General features: G+C 39.7%; 1 protein-coding gene across 1 annotated transcript in view; it reads left to right on the forward strand.

Annotated features, from left to right (window-relative positions):
- LOC133659276 (zinc finger and BTB domain-containing protein 16-A-like) overlaps positions 1 to 16,230 on the forward strand; it is a 91,812-nt gene extending 75,582 nt beyond the window's left edge. The window contains exons 5-7 of the mRNA XM_062062016.1: positions 1,388 to 1,558; positions 6,459 to 6,626; positions 15,473 to 16,230. Of these exons, the coding sequence (XP_061918000.1) occupies positions 1,388 to 1,558; positions 6,459 to 6,626; positions 15,473 to 15,702 (569 nt within the window). The 3' untranslated portion in view covers positions 15,703 to 16,230. The remainder of the gene's footprint in view (positions 1 to 1,387; positions 1,559 to 6,458; positions 6,627 to 15,472) is intronic.
- Positions 16,231 to 18,675: the final 2,445 nt, after the last annotated feature.

The following is an 18,675-nucleotide window of genomic DNA, read 5'->3' on the forward strand; positions in this document are numbered from 1 at the left end:
TAGCGATTTTCGAGGGAATTTCTTACACACAAAAAAAAGGAAAACCCAAGCGGCCATCCATCTTCTTCACAAATAAGAGGCTTTGTGCATTTGGGTAAAAGCCTGAAAATAATACATTTGAAAAAAGCAAGGTTTGAGCGAATAAAACAAATTGTAAAACATTGCACGGTAAATGTTTTTGATTGAACCGACTTGATGCGTTTCTTTATCTGCCGCCGCCAAGACAGGCTTGTCCGTTAACTTGATTGAACCTAAAAGCGGGCGGCTGACACTCTCCCCTCTTAGTATGAGCGCGCTGTATCCCTTTTCCCCGCGTTAATTCCAATTTAATTGCCAGTTGCCTCAAGGCACTTCAATAACAGTAACAAATGATTTGATTTAGTGGACCTCATCAGACTGCATTTTAAATGTGACAGAGGAACCCCACTTGAATTCCAATGAAGTGCTGGCACAGTCCTGTGTTTACTAATGATCCACTGCTGGAGATGTCTGATTGAATCTCAGTCAGGAGCGATGGGAGCTGCAAGCATTGGAAACAATCTGCAACCTGAGCAGACGAGACAAATAAGGACCCTCATAATCTCATATGAATGCCTCACTGTCTGGAGAGGCACATTTTGGCCTATAAAGCCCCAGATTAGCCGGATCCTCAGTATCACCGCCTATGATTTTGCCTTGGTGTGAATCGGCAGAGTGGATTTTTGAGTTGTGGTGTCCTGACTGAGCCTGTAGATCAATTGGTGGCTGCATGACAGCCAAAAGGATCTACGTCTCATAGCATTTTTGACTTAAACTAGCCTGCCGGCGATTGCCTATCTGTATTCCTCTCCACACTCGGCGCAACAGGAAAGCAGCCCCAAAGAGATGCCAGGTCACACACAGGATTAAACTGGATTGTGTTTTTTTTTTTTCCTGCAGTCCTGCCTTTAATGGCTTGATATCACTACTTAACATTCTGCACAGAGCATACGGTGTAGGCATCATTTAGGGCGGAGCCACTATCAGCCGCTCTTTGAGCACAGAGGACTTCACAGGCTGTGGCTGACTCCTGGTGGGGAATGAAGAGAATAATTACACATCTAACGTACCAGGAAGGAGCCATTGATTGTGTGATTGGCATGCTGTGCGTTGGGTGGGAAATTCTTCAGGAAAACAATGACTTTGATGGTTGAAAATAGAGCGTATAAAAAGGCTCACAGCTGAAAGCGCCTGTGGGCTTTTAGGAGAGTTGGTTTAGGTAGAGACACTTGCTCTTTGAAAGAAGCTTTTCCCTCCGAGGACTCACACAAAGTTGAAGTGACCCAGTTTCCCCACTTAAGGCCCCTGCGTCTGCATGCGCCGCCGTACTGAAATAACCGTGCATCTACGTCTTCTCTGCCATCTCTAGGGACCGACATGGCGGTGTTCTGTCTGCTGTGTGCAAAGCGCTTCCAGACCCAAAAGGCCCTGCAGCAGCACATGGAGGTCCACGCCGGCATGCACAGCTACATCTGTAGCCACTGCGAGCGCCCCTTCCCCAGCCACACCACCCTCAAAAGACACCTGCGCTCGCACTCGGGTAAGAAGGATGTCAAACTACTTCCATAACGTAAATGACCGCCACAACCACAACACCAGGGGGAGCTCCACAAACCACGTTAAACCCAGATTCCGATCTAACAAAGGTCCTGACTCATTCTCCTTCTATGCCACATCAATGTGGAATGCACTCACAACAGGTGTAAAAGAAAGTGCATATCTACCCTCCTTCAAAACCGCACTAAAAGAACACCTCCAGGCAACTACAACCCTAGACTAACACCCTCCCCCCACCACATCCCACCTCCCCAGATTGTAATTAATCAAATGTAAATAATCAAATGTATATACTTGTTCTGATGCTTTATGAGCTCACTATGTTCACTGCTCGCTGTACATATCCTACCAAGTCACGGTTTCAATGTCCATTTCTCAGATTATATAATTGTTGATGACTGAAGTGCTGATATCAACCAAACCTACCCCCCGGATTGTAAATAATGTAAATAATTCAATGTATATACCAGTGGTTCTTAACCTGGGTTCGATGGAACCCTAAGGGTTCGGTGAGTCGGCCTCAGGGGTTCGGCGGAGGTCAAGACACACCCGACTCATCGTGTAAATACAAACTTCTCCCTATCGGCGTATTACGGATACGGCAACAGCAGAAGTCACACTAATTTGCAGGTGTGTGTTTGTTGTGAGTTTATGCACTGTGTTGGTTTTGTTGTTTGAACAAGGTGATGTTCATGCACGCTTCATTTTGTGCACCATTAAAAAAACATGGTAACACTTTAGTATGGGGAACATATTCATCATTAATTAGTTGCTTACTAACATGCAAATTAATAACATATTGGCTCTTAACTAGTCATTATTAAGTACTTATTAATGCCTTATTCGGCATGGTCTTGTTATAACCCTAACCCTCTAACCCTGGCCCTAACCCTGTAACCCTAACCAAATAAGTCTAAATTAAGTCTTTGTTACTTAGAATATGTTCCCCTAGTGTCCAAAAAACTCTAAATTGAATATGTTCCCCATACTAAAGTGTTACCAAAAACATATAACTTTGTCTTAAATTTGAAAAAAAACAACATTTTATTTTTCACTAAAGAAGGGTTCGGTGAATGCGCATATGAAACTGGTGGGGTTCGGTACTTCCGACAAGGTTAAAGGCCTACTGAAATGAATTTTTTTTATTTAAACGGGGATAGCAGATCCATTCTATGTGTCATACTTGATCATTTCGCGATATTGCCATATTTTTGCTGAAAGGATTTAGTAGAGAACATCGACGATAAAGTTCGCAACTTTTGGTCGCTGATAAAAAAAAGCCTTGCCTGTACCGGAAGTAGCGTGACGTCGCAGGTTGAAAGGCTCCTCACATTTCCCCATTGTTTACACCAGCAGTGAGAGCGATTCGGACCGAAAGAGCGACGATTACCCCATTAATTTGAGCCAGGATGAAAGATCCGTGGATGAGGAACGTGAGAGTGAAGGACTAGAGTGCAGTGCAGGACGTATCTTTTTTCGCTCTGACCGTAACTTAGGTACAAGCTGGCTCATTGGATTCCACACTCTCTCCTTTTTCTATTGTGGATCATGGATTTGTATTTTAAACCACCTCGGATACTATATCCTCTTGAAAACGAGAGTCGAGAACGCGAAATGGACATTCACAGTGACTTTTATCTCCACGACAATACATCGGCGAAGCACTTTAGCTACGGAGCTAACGTGATAGCATTGGGCTTAACTGCAGATAGAAACTAAAGAAATAAACCCCTGACTGGAAGGATAGACAGAAAATCAACAATACTATTAAACCATGGACATGTAACTACACGGTTAATGCTTTCCAGCCTGGCGAAGCTTAACAATGCTGTTGCTAACGGCGCCATTGAAGCTAACTTAGCAACGGGACCTCACAGAGCTATGCTAAAAACATTAGCTATCCACCTACGCCAGCCAGCCCTCATCTGCTCATCAACACCCGTGCTCACCTGCGTTCCAGCGATCGACGGAGCGACGAAGGACTTCACCCGATCATCGATGCGGTCGGCGGCTAGCGTCGGATAGCGCGTCTGCTATCCAAGTCAAAGTCCTCCTGGTTGTGTTGCTGCAGCCAGTTGCTAATACACCAATCCCACCTAAAGCTTTCTTCTTTGCAGTCTCCATTGTTCATTAAACAAATTGCAAAAGATTCACCAACACAGATGTCCAGAATACTGTGGAATTTTGCGATGAAAACCGAGCTTTTTGTATTGGATTCAATGTGTCCGAATACTTCCGTTTCAACCATTGACGTCACTCGCATACGTCATCATACATAGACGTTTTCAACCGGAAGTTTCCCGGGAAATTTAAAATTGCACTTTATAAGTTAACCCGGCCGTATTGGCATGTGTTGCAATGTTAAGATTTCATCATTGATATATAAACTATCAGACTGCGTGGTCGCTAGTAGTGGCTTTCAGTAGGCCTTTAAGAACCACTGATATATACTCTGATGATTAACTTGTGTGATGACTGTATTATGCTGATAGAATATATTTATACCGTGAATTGATTAACGTGGACCCCAGCTTAAACAAGTTGAAAAACGTATTGGGGTGTTGCCATTTAGTGGTCAATTGTACGGAATATGTACTGTACTGTGCAATCTACTAATAAAAGCGTTTTGTTCAGGAGAGAACACACAGGAGATAATACAAATAATAACAGAAGAAATTAACAAATTAAAAAGATGGTTTGACAAAAACAGACTCTCGTTGAATCTTAGTAAAACTAAAATAATGCAATTTGGTAACAGTAGAAGAGAAAGTCAAACACAAATACAAATAGACGGAATAGAAATTGAAAGAGTAAACGAAACCAAATTTCTAGGTATAATGATTGATGATAAATTGAACTGGAAATCTCACGTAAAAAATATACAACATAAAGTTGCAAGAAACACGTCAATAATGAATAAAGCAAAACATGTTCTAGACCAAAAATCACTTCATATTCTCTACTGCTCACTAGTGTTACATATCTGAGCTACTGTGTAGAAATATGGGGAAATAATTACAAAAGTACACTTCATTCATTAACGGTGTTACAAAAAAGATCAGTTAGAATAATACATAATGTTGGATATAGAGAACATACAAACCCTTTATTTATTGAATCAAAAATACTGAGATTCCACGACATAGTGAATTTGCAAACAGCTAAAATGATGCACAAAGCAAACTATAACCTGCTACCCAAGAATATACAACAATTCTTCTCAAAAAAAGAGGAGAAATATAATCTTAGAGAAAAACGTAATTTAAAACATTTGTTTGCACGTACAACACTTAAGACCTTCAGTATATCAATATGTGGAATTAAATTATGGAATGGATTAAGCAAAGCAATCAAACAATGTACTAATATGATCCACTTCAAGAAACTCTTCAAACTTAAAGTGTTTACAAAGTACAAAGAAGAAGAACCATGACAAACATTCTCAATTTATTTCATCCATCCATTCATTCATTCTTAAAGTAATCTTACTTATCTCATCATATGAAATATGACTTACTTCACCAATTATTATTATTAAATTCTTACTATTATTTATTTATTTATTTTTATTGTAATTACTTATGGAGTTTATTGTGAAAAAATTGTGAACAGGAAGTGAACAAAAAGATTTGCAACTGTTATGTAAAGAAAAGGGGTAGGATTAAATAAGCTCTGCTTCTTCCTACTCCTTTTCGAACATGTTGAAAAGAAACTGGAAATTGTGATGTATCATGTTGTATGCTTGCATGTTCCAAATAAACTCAAACTCAAACTCAAAGTCTCAATCAAAGGAGCCGACAAGGTGGTTACATACTTCACAAAAAGGTTGATAATATGCCGAGTCTATGCAGTGCAGGTCTACACCGAAAAGTGAGCGAGTGCATTTTGAGACTAGAGAATGCTGCATTTTTTTTTTTTTTTTATGCGTAACTCAATTTCCTCCGTTAATTGATTAGCATGCATCATGCCCTGGCCCGCTTACGCATCGGATGACTCACCTCTGCTATGACAGCAACTGTACCGTTACGGCCGGTGCTTATTTTTGGGCAATTTCATCGCGTTTATATTTTTGGGTTCTTAGACAGCCGTCGGGGGCTCGGGCAAATTCATGGCTGTCAGTTCCAGTGTGGTTCATACGAGGCGATAGAGGAAAACCCAAATAAATATTGAAGGAAAGGCAAATGGAAATGACTTGTCTTGTGTGTTCTACCGAGGGTGAGTTTTAGTGCCGCGAGAGACGGAGAGATATTTGCAGAGGAGATGTCCCCCTTTCTTCTTTTACCTTAAATAACACTCACAGCTGTCAGGACGGCTTGATGTCTAGACGGGAGAAATACATAATTGATGTGAAGAGACAGGAGTGAAGGGGAGTTTTGGCCATGGCAGCGGATCTTGTTTGTATGCCATTCTGCTTGGAAGTAACATTTTGTAAATGTCATCTGCTCCGTTGGCGTGGGGCGGGGGATTTGGGGGAGAATTGGCCTGTAATGAGGAGAGCCATGTATCCTGGGCCTCGGCTGTTGCTGTGGACACTGAGATAATGAGGCACATAGGTCATTGGAGATGAGTCAAGGCATCAGCCGAGGAGAGAAATAGATTAACTACAGTAGAGAGGCGAGCAGCACATGTCTGGAGGACTTTTATTAGCCATTAGCCGACAGCCGAGAGGAGTGTTCTCGTGTCACAACATTTGCAACGTGTGACAGCGCATGTGCCCGTTTGGACTGTTTGGACACGGCTCCGTATGCAATGGAGCGTTCCATGCCAAGGATAAAGCCAGCCTCACGAGATAATGTGCCGCGTCGGCGTCGGGGCCGTGGCGGTGACACGACACGCTTTGAAACAAAACAACGACAAAAAAAATGGTGTTTTCTTTTTTGCAGGCGATCACCCGTTCGAGTGCGAGTACTGTGGGAGCTGCTTCCGAGACGATGGCACCCTGAGGGGCCACAAACGCATCCACACGGGAGAGAAGCCTTACGAGTGCAACAGCTGCGGGAAACGCTTCAGCCTCAAACACCAGCTAGAGACACACTACCGTGTACACACAGGTGAGCGCCGCAAAGAAGTTATTTTATGGATGTTGTTGTCGACGCCACACACGTATTCACATATGAACAACAAAACCATGCATCTTATTCTCTTCTTTAGAACTAAACAAGATATGATTGTGTGTGTGTGTAACAAATTGCAAATACTGAATGTTTATAAGCCTACTGAAATGAAATTGTCTTATTCAAACGGGGATAGCAGATCCATTCTATGTGTCATACTTGATCATTTCGCGATATTGCCATATTTTTGCTGACAGGATTTAGTAGAGAACATCGACGATAAAGTTCACAACTTTTGGTCGCTGATAAAAAAGCCTTGCCTGTACCGGAAGTAGCGTGACGCCACAGGTTGTGGAGCTCCTCACATCTGCACATTGTTTACAATTGTTCCCACCTGCAATGAGAGTGATTCGGACCGAGAAAGCGACGATTACCCCATTAATTTGAGCGAGGATGAAAGATTTGTGGATGAGGAAAGTGAGAGTGAAGGATTAGAGGGCAGTGGAAGCGATTCAGATAGGGAAGATGCTGGGAGAGGCGGGTGGGACCTGATATTCAGCTGGGAATGACTAAAACAGTAAATAAACACAAGACATATATATACTCTATTAGCCACAACACAACCAGGCTTATATTTAATATGCCACAAATTAATCCGCATAACAAACACCTCCCCCATCCCGTCCATATAACCCACCAATACAACCCGGCCTGGCCCTAACCAATCTGGCGCCCTAGGCAAGATTTTAGGTGGCGCCCCCCCACATCGGCAGTGAAGTGTATATACTCACAAGAAACCGAATAGCTTTGTCTTTGACCTTTTTTTTTACTTAAAGAAAGCAAATTAACAATCAGAATAGTTAACAAGATAAAAAAAAATATGAATAAATAAATGAATACAAAAAATAAAAAATGAATATATGAAATACAATATTTTTTACATACATAAACACAAAATAAAATGTGTCAACAAGTTGCATAAAATAAATTAATAATACAATATAAATAAGGCACTGCACAAAACAAGATATCAAACCAGTATGACTTTAACAACTATATTACAAAAAAAGGGGATCCTACAGAGTTCTCTATTTGTGCTTTTTAATATTGCATTAACTAGAATGACTTACAAATTACTGTACACCAGGGAGTACTGTAATTACCTAACGTTACATTATTATTTTCCATAACAATTTAGCCCCCTCCACAATATTAACCCGACGTTAAAACAGAACTTGTTTAGCAATTGCCGAATCATGTAACATTAGCTTAATGCTAAAAATACAGGTTACTATCACATTCTGTAACAGACAAATAATTTCATGTACGCTAACGTTACCTACCTGCTACCTCTGTCTTTTTCTCGTTTCTCCTCTTCTTTTCTATTTTTTCTTCCCTGGGCACCTGACAGTTTTGGCCGTTTTGACATCTTGTGTAGTTTTTTGATGTGGTGACGTCCAAAAAGAGTCATGATACGGGAAGGGAGGGGGCGCACCGTGCGGGGGGGTCGTAATGTTGTAACAAATAATATTTCTATTAAATAGGATTTACTTTGCATTTTAATTAACGTGGGATTGTTTTTTGTATTTAGAAATAATAATACCAACGGGCCGGCCCTGAATACAACTCAAACACCCGCACAACACACTCAATCCCACAGCTCAAAGTACCGTTCACCTCCGTAAAGTTCATACAGCACATATATTTCCTCAAAGTTACGTACGTGACATGCACATAGCGGCACGCACGTACGGGCAAGCGATCAAATGTTTGGAAGCCAAAGCTGTACTCACGGTAGCGCGTCTGCTATCCAACTCAAAGTCCTCCTGGTTGTGTTGCTGCAGCCGGCCGCTAATACACCGCTTCCCACCTACAGCTTTCTTCTTTGCGGTCTTCATTGTTCATTAAACAAATTGCAAAAGAGTCACCAACACAGATGTCCAGAATACTGTGGAATTTTGCGAGGAAAACAGACGAATTAATAGCTGGCCACGATGCTGTCCCAATATGTCCGCACAATCCGTGACGTCACGCGAAAACGTCATCATACCGAGTTGTTTTCAGCAGAATATTTTGCGGGAAATTTAAAATGTCACTTTATAAGTTAACCCGGCCGTATTGGCATGTGTTGCAATGTTAAGATTTCATCATTGATACATAAACTATCAGACTGCGTGGTCGGTAGTAGTGGCTTTCAGTAGGCCTTTAAAGTGTGCTTGAATAGTACAAAAATGAGCAGTATCATCCAAAATGTTCTTGAAATGACAGTCTAATTCAGTGTTTTTCAACCACATGCCGTGAGATATTGTCTGGTGTGCCGTGGGAAATTATGCAACTTAGAATAGAATAGAAAGTACTTAATTGATCCCCGGGGGAAATTCAGCACCACAGTTCGCTCACAATAGACAATAAACACGTAGGTATTTTTACATGTGAATAATATAAATACAGTCTATCCATCCATCTTCTTCCGCTTATCCGAGGTCGGGTCGCGGGGGCAGCAGCCTAAGCAGGGAAGCCCAGACTTTCCTCTCCCCAGCCACTTCGTCCAGCTCTTCCCGGGGGATCCCGAGGTGTTCCCAGGCCAGCCGGGAGACATAGTCTACCCAACGTGTCCTGGGTCTTCCCTGTGGCCTCCTACCACCGGTCGGACGTGCCCGAAACACCTCCCTAGGGAGGCGTTCGGGTGGCATCCTGACCAGATGCCCGAACCACCTCATCTGGCTCCTCTCGATGTGGAGGAGCAGCGGCTTTACTTTGAGCTCCCCCCGGCTTCTCACCCTATCTCTAAGGGAGAGCCCCGCCACCCGGCGGAGGAAACTCATTTCGGATGCTTGTACCCGTGATCTTGTCCTTTCGGTCATAACCCAAAGCTCATGACCATAGGTGAGGATGGGAGCGTAGATCGACTGGTAAATTGAGAGCTTTGCCTTCCGGCTCAGCTCCTTCTTCACCACAACGGATCGATACAGCGTCCGCATTACTGAAAACGCCGCACCGATCCGCCTGTCGATCTCACGATCCACTCTTCCCTCACTCGTGAACAAGACTCCTAGGTACTTGAACTCCTCCACTTGGGGCAGGGTGTCCTCCCCAACCCGGAGATGGCACTCCACCCTTTTCCGGGCGAGAACCATGGACTCGGACTTGGAGGTGCTGATTCTCATCCCAGTCGCTTCACACTCGGCTGCGAACCGATCCAGTGAGAGCTGAAGATCCTGGCCAGATGAAGCCATCAGGACCACATCATCTGCAAAAAGCAGAGACCTAATCCTGCAGCCACCAAACCGGATCCCCTCAACGCCTTGACTGCGCCTAGAAATTCTGTCCATAAAAGTTATGAACAGAATGGGTGACAAAGGGCAGCCTTGGCGGAGTCCAACCCTCACTGGAGACGTGTCCGACTTACTGCCGGCAATGCGGACCAAACTCTGACACTGATCATACAGGGAGCGGACCGCCACAACCAGACAGTCCGATACCCCATACTCTCTGAGCACTCCCCACAGGACTTCCTGAGGGACACGGTCGAATGCCTTCTCCAAGTCCACAATGCACATGTAGACTGGTTGGGCAAACTCCCATGCACCCTCAAGGACCCTGCCGAGAGTATAGAGCTGGTCCACAGTTCCACGACCAGGACGAAAACCACACTGTTCCGCCGGAATCTGAGGTTCGACTAGCCTCCTCTCCAGTACACCTGAATAGACCTTACCGGGAAGGCTGAAATACAGTCTATTATACAGCATTATTCACATGTGAATAATATAAATGCAGTCTATTATACAGCATTATTCACATGTGAATAATATAAATACAGTCTATTATACAGCATTATTCACATGTGAATAATATAAATGCAGTCTATTATACAGCATTATTCACATGTGAATAATATAAATGCAGTCTATTATACAGCATTATTCACATGTGAATAATATAAATGCAGTCTATTATACATTTAAGTCCAGTCAAAAAGGAACATATGCATTATACAGTCTGATGGCTGTCTATATGAAGGACTTCCTGTGTCGTTCCGTGTTGCATTTTGGGAGTCTGAGCCTTCCACTGAAGGTGCTCATTCTCTCCGCAAGGTCCGAGTGTAGTAGGTGGGAGGTGTTGTCCATAATGGCTAGGAGCTTTGCTAGATTGCTAGACTTCTCCTCTCTGACACCACCGCCAGAGAGTGTAGCTCCACTCCCACCACGTTACTGGCCTTCCTTACCAGCTCGTCCAGCCTGTTTGCGTCCCCCGCTCTCAGTCCGCTGCCCCAGCAGGCCACGCCGTACAACTTCACCTAATTGGTCCCAAAAATATTTTTTGCAAATCAATAATTATCATCTGCAAATAATGTGCCGTTCCTTAGTGTCTGTGCTGTGTAGAGCTCGGCAGGGTAACCATGTAATACTCCACGTCAGTAGGTGGCAGCAGGTAGTTAATTGCGTTGTAAAAGTCGGAATGTGTCGGGTGAGACGAGGACGGTTTGTCGTGAACCCAATATGCGGAAGGTAAAAAGGTATGTAACGCTTAAACCAAAAATGAACAAAAGGGAAAGGAAAAGGCATTGAAGCATAGGGAAGGCTATGCAAAACGAAAGTAAAACTGAACCGGCTACAAAGTAAATAAACAGAATGCTGGACGACAGCAAAAACTTACAGCGTGTGGAGCAGAGACGGCGTCCGCAAAGTACATCCGTACATGACATGGCAATCAACAATGTCCTCACAAAGAAAGAGAGCAACAACTTAAGTATTCTTGATTGCTAAAAACAAAAGCAGGTGCGGGGAATATGGCTCAAAGGAAGACATGAAACTGCTACAGGAAAATACCAAAAAAAGAGAAAAAGCCACCAAAATAGGAGCGCAAGACAAGAACTAAAACACTACACACAGGGAAACAGCAATAAACTCCAAATAAGTCAGGGCGTGATGTGACAGGTGGTGACAGTACACCTACTTTGAGACAAGAGCTATAGTGATGCATGCTTGGTTATGCTTTAAAGTCATATCCAACAATTGCGACGACGACTTTTTACTGTCAACTGAGTTTTGTTTTTCAATGAAAAATAATGCGCCTTGGCTCAAAAAAGGTTGAAAAACACTGATATAAAAAGGTACTACTGGCCTGCAAATGACCCCTTGGCTGCACTTTTGATACCCTTGTTTACGTATTTTAACGGGAGTGCGAAGTGTTACAAAAAGGTTGAAAGAGTGCCCGCGAGCGCCGTCTTCTTAGCACTCGCGCTCGTCGTGACTCCTGCGAGTCAAAGGCTGGGCTGCACGCTCGCTTGTGGGCTTGCTCTGCACGTCGCCGTACCTCACCTTTCACAAAAGGTGGTAACGCGCACACCCTCAGGTTTGTGGAATACCCGGCATGTCTGGATATTTAGTTCCGCTGCGAATATTTCACCGTTCGTAACCGCTTGTATTTGATTACCCAGTAAATGCATGACTTAAGAAACACAAATACAAATAGACGGAGTAAATATTGAAAGGGTAATAATGATTGGGTGTAATAATAAATGATAAAATGAACTGGAAATCTCATGTAAAAAAATATACAACATAAAGTAGCAAGAAACATCAATAACAAATAAAGCAAAACATGTTCTAGACCTAAAATCCCTCCATATTCTCTACTGCTCACTAGTGTTACCATAATTACGATATAGTCTGTATGCACATAGGATAAGCTAAATTTCCCTTTTTTTTTTTTCTATATTTCCATTATTTTCTAAAGAACTTCCTGTAAATGTTCCCTTATTTTCCAAACAATGTATCTTATTTTCTAAAGACTTTAAATTTTTTCTGGAGAATTTCCCAGAATATTCCCCTTATCTTGTGAAGTGAAATGATATTCATATAGCACTTTTCTCTAGTGACTCAAAGCACTTTACATAGTGAAACCCATGATCTAAGTTACATTTAAACCAGTGTGAGTTGCATTGGCACCTGGTGGGTAGTGTATCTTGCCCAAGGACACAATGGCAGTGACTAGGATGGCGCAAGCGAGCATCGAACCTAGAACCCTCAAGTTGTGGCACGGCCCTTTTTTTTTATTTTTTTTTTATTTTTTTTTACAGAGAATTTCCCAGAAAAGGTCCCTTATTTTCCAAAAAATGTACCTTATTTTTGAGAGAATTTTCATTATTTTCTAGAGAACTTCCTGGAAAATGTATCTTATTTTCCACCATATTTTCCTTATTTTTTATTTATATATATATATATATATATATATATATATATATATATATATATATATATATATATATATATATATATATATATATATATATATATATATATATATATATATATATATATATATATATAAATAAATATGAAATAAGCCTCTCCTGTAGACATCCAGGCAGCATGTGGTTATGAGCTTTGTACGTCACAATAGCAGTGTTGAGGTCAACAAGATCGTGCAGTTTTAATGTTTTTAATTTAATGAAACAGAGCATTGGTATGGTCATGATGATCTGCATAATTTACAATTCTAATCGCTGTCTTTTGAAGTAAGAATATAGATTTAATGTTTGTTTTGTAATTGTTACCCCAGATTTCGACACAATAATTAAGATAAGGGAGTACGAAATAATTATATAACATGTTAAGAGCCTTTTGATTTACGGAGTTTTTGATTTTATGTAACATAGCAATATTTTTTGCCATCTTTGTCTTAAGTATATTTATGTGCAGTTTCCAATTTAATTTATCATCTATTTGGATTCCCCAAAATTTTGTTGAATACACCCTTTCTATCTCCATATCATCAATTCTTATATGACACTGTTTGTTATTTATTTTTCCTATTTCCAAACAATATATATTTTGTTTTATTTAGGTTGATTGATAGTTTATTGGCATCAAACCATTGCTTTAGTATGTGGAGTTCACTCTCTACAGTCCCTAAGAGTTGGCCAAGGTCTTGCCCAGAACAGTACAGACTTGTATCATCAGCAAAGAGAATACAGTTGAGTTTTTTAAAAAGATTTTACAGATATCATTAATGTACAATAAAAACAATTTTGGTCCCAGTACAGAACCTTGGGGTACTCCATGTGTTATAATCTTTTTATCTGAATCTACATTATTCATATGCACGTACTGTTCTCTGCCACCAAGATAACTTTTCAACCAGTCATGAGCAAGACCTCTAAAACCATACCTCTGCATTTTGTTTAAAAGTAATGTATGATCGATGGTGTCAAAGACCTTGCTCAGGTCAATAAAAACGCCAACAACAAACTCCCTCTTATCAATTGCAGTGGTTACCTCCTCAACTAGTTCCATCACTGCCATGGAAGTGGACCTGTTTGGTCAAAAACCGTATTGCTGTTCACTTAGCAATTGATGCTTATCAATAAAACTGTCTAATCTTGACACAAATAATTTTTCAAGGATTTTTGAAAATTGTGAGAGTAGAGAAATAGGCCTATAGTTGGTGAACTGATGCTTATCTCCACTTTTGAAGATGGGAATAACTTTTGCCGTTTTCATTTTCTTTGGGAAAACACCTTTTATAAAAGAAATATTACATACATACACTACCGTTCAAAAGTTTGGGGTCACATTGAAATGTCCTTATTTTCAATGAAGATAACTTTAAACTAGTCTTAACTTGAAAGAAATACACTCTATACATTGCTAATGTGCTAAATGACTATTCTAGCTGCAAATGTCTGGTTTTTGGTGCAATATCTACATAGGTGTATAGAGGCCCATTTCCAGAAACTATCACTCCAGTGTTCTAATGGTACAATGTGTTTGCTCATTGGCTCAGAAGGCTAATTGATGATTAGAAAACCCTTGCGCAATCATGTTCACACATCTGAAAACAGTTGAGCTTGTTACAGAAGCTACAAAACTGACCTTCCTTTGAGTAGATTGAGTTTCTGGAGCATCACATTTGTGGGGTCAATTAAACGCTCAAAATGGCCAGAAAAAGAGAACTTTCATCTGAAACTCGACAGTCTATTCTTGTTCTTAGAAATGAAGGCTATTCCACAAAATTGTTTGGGTGACCCCAAACTTTTGAACGGTAGTGTAAGTGAAGGGAACAGCTATAAAATCAACAATTTCCCTGATCAGAGAAAAGTCCAAGTCACAGCAGTCTGTTGACGTCTTGTTTTCCTGAGAATTTACAATTTCTGTGATTTCACTTTCATGAACGGGGGAAATAAAAAACGATTCTAAGTTGCGTAGTGTATATCCCAGCATGCACCGCACGCTTCTTCTTCTTCTACGGGGGACAATGAAGTTGGCGGCTGCTTACCGTAGTTGCGAGACCTGTTGTGGCTCAATATTGGTCCATATATAAGGCGCACCGGATTATAAGGCGCACTGCCAGCTTTTGAGAAAATTGGAGGTTTTTAGGTGCACCTTATAGTGCGGAATATGCGGTAATTCTTCCTCTATTTGTTACCAGATTCGCACCTTCTCTCTCTCGTATTACCACCCGCACCTCTCCGCTAGCATCACAGCTAACGTTACCATGTCGCTACCTCTCTGCTCCGCGGGAGCGTGTGACGTTGCACTCGTGACGTATGTAAGAAGGTGTGCTTGTTTTATGTCTCTGTGAGAAGGAGAGACAAGAAAGAGTGGGAAACGCCTGTAGTGTAATGTCCGCAGCTAAAAGCAACTGCGTAAGAACGTATACTTGAATATCACCATATTGTCATTTTCTATATCGCGATATATGGAGTATATCGATATATCGCCCAGCCCTACGCTTGTCTCTTTCAAACCATGTTAATATTTAACCTGTCAGACAAAATGAAGTGCTTCATCTTTCTGGCCTCTGATTACGAGCCTTCCGCTGTATTTTATTTTTTCCAGGTGAGAAGCCATTTGAGTGTAAGCTGTGTCACCAACGGTCCAGGGACTACTCGGCTATGATCAAGCACCTGCGCACTCACAACGGAGCGTCTCCGTACCAGTGCACCATCTGCCAGGACTTCTGCCCGAGCCTGGCCGCCATGCAGAAGCACATGAAGGGCCACAAACCGGAGGAGGTCCCGGCCGACTGGCGGATAGAAAAGACTTATCTGTACGTCTGTTACGTCTGAGCAGGTCTTGGACCCCGGTGCACAGACAAAAACAAAGCTTACACACATACGCACATGCACGCACTCAAGGGTGAAAACCTTTGCCGAGACCCTTGCTGTGTCAATATGAAAAAAATAAATAATAATGCAAAAGTAGAAAGAGAATTCTGGGAGAGCCAACACGCTAGTAGCGAAACAAATAACTTCCTTTGATTTGTGCCATTTATGATGACTACATTAGGCTTTAGAAAACCAGCCCAATAACATTTGCTAAAACATTTTTTTAAAAATGGTTGTTACAGGCAACATGACATTTCTCAAGGGCGTTAATAGGAATTGGAAGTTATATTCCAGTCATACTTGCCAACCCTCCCGAATTTTCCGGGAGACTCCGGAATTTCAGTGCCTCTCCCGAAAATCTCCCGGGACAACCATTCTCCCGAATTTCTCCCGATTTCCAGCCGGACTTAAGGCACGCCCACTCCAGGTCCCTGCGGACCTGAGTGAGGACAGCCTGTCGTCACGTCCACTTGGCCGACCAAAAAGTAACCACAGAACACTATATATATATATATATATATATATATATATATAGTGTTCTGTGGTTACTTTTTGGTAAGTAACCACAGAACACTATATATATATATATATATATATATATATATATATATATATATATATATATATATATATATATATATATATATATATATATATATATATATATATATATATATATAGTGTTCTGTGGTTACTTTTTGGTTGGCCAACGGTTTACGTTGTATTGCGCACCCTGACGGCAGGTGTGCAAGTGTGCGTTCTGAAGTATGAAGTAAAGAGACGTAACTTCGTCACCTCGCCTGGTTATTGACTCCAACCCAGAATATTACACTGCCCATACCGATGCTCCTTCAAAGGCTGTGCTACTGGCTGCAAAGCATTGCACTTTCAAATACAACAATGAGTAGAGGAGTGTTGTGTGTGTATATGTGTAAATAAATGAACACTGAAATTCAAGTATATTTTATTTATATGTATATATATATATATATATATATATATATATATATATATATATATATATATATTAGGGGTGTGGAAAAAAATGTATTCGAGTTCGAATCGCGATTCTCACGTTGTGCGATTCAGAATCGATTCTCATTTTTAAAAAATTTATTTTTTATTTTATTTTTTTAAATTATCTTTTTATTTTTTATTTTTATTTTTTAAATTAATCAATCCAACAAAACAATACACAGCAATACCATAAAAATTCAATCCAATTCCAAAACCAAACCCGACCCAGCAACACTCAGAACTGCAATAAACAGAGCAATTGAGAGGAGACACAAACACGACACAGAACAAACCAAAAGTAGTGAAACAAAAATGAATATTATCAACAACAGTATCAATATTAGTTACAATTTCAACATAGCAGTGATTAAAAATCCCTCATTGACATTATCATTAGACATTTATAAAAAAAGAACAATAGTGTGACAGTGGCTTACACTTGCATCGCATCTCATAAGCTTGACAACACACTGTGTCCAATATTTTTACAAAGATAAAATAAGTCATATTTTTGGTTCATTTAATAGTTACAACAAATTTACATTATTGCAATCAGTTGATAAAACATTGTCCTTTACAGTTATAAAAGCTTTTTTGCACAAATCTACTACTCTGCTTGCATGTCAGCAGACTGGGGTAGATCCTGCTGAAATCCTATGTATTGAATGAATGGAGAATCCTTTTGAATCGGGAAAAAAAATCGTTTTTGAATCGAGAATCGCGTTGAATTGAAAAAAAATCGATTTTGAATCGAATCGTGACCCCAAGAATCGATATTGAATCGAATCGTGGGACACCCAAAGATTCACATCCCTAATATATATATATATATATATATATATATATATATATATATATATATATATATATATATATATATATATATATATATATATATACACAGTGTTTCCCATAAACTGCCAAGATACCTGTGGCGGTGGGGGCGTGGCTATGGGCGTGGTCACCATAACATCATCGAGTAATTTGCATAATTTACTACAATGATATGATTTTGTCTAAAAAGGCTCAAAAAATGTATACTTACTAATTAATAATAACAGTTTTGTTTTAAACGTCCATCCATCCATCCATTTTACAATATAATTACAACACTTTATGTTCATATTTATGTACAGATTTGAACAATAAGTTATTCACTGAAATATATTTATTAATTGTGGTTCTTATAAAAAATATATCTTATAAAACATAAAAGCTAAAATGTCTCATAAATCTCTGCCCCTTTAATTAGTGCATACTAAATAATTTAACTTTAGCCTACTACTATAACCATATTATTTACCAGCAACATAAAGTGAAACAGAGGCAGAGGTGTCCTGCCACAGTCAGTAACAAATAAACAGCAAACAGTAGTGGTCAAATACAAATAAGGCAACAAGAGAAGTATCCTACACTTCTCTTTTGTAAAGTAAATCTGAACAGCCTATATGGGCATCTACATCAACTATATGATTTGCCTGAGGAGCTGGACAGGACAAAAAAAATAAATACATTTTTTTTTATTGGTGGCGGACGTAATTCTTTCGTGGCGGGCCGCCACAAATAAATGAATGTGTGGGAAACACACATATATATATATATATATATATATATATATATATATATATATATATATATATATATACATATATATATATATACATATATATATATATATATATATATATATATATACATATATATATATATATATATATACATATATATATATATATATATATATATATATATACATATATATATATATATATATATATATATATATATATATATATATATATATATATATATATATATATACATATATATATATATATATATATATATATATATATATATATATATATATATATATATATATATATATATATATATATATATTTATATATATACAGT

This window comes from Entelurus aequoreus, linkage group LG10, assembly GCF_033978785.1.
Source record: "Entelurus aequoreus isolate RoL-2023_Sb linkage group LG10, RoL_Eaeq_v1.1, whole genome shotgun sequence".
NCBI lineage: Eukaryota > Metazoa > Chordata > Actinopteri > Syngnathiformes > Syngnathidae > Entelurus > Entelurus aequoreus.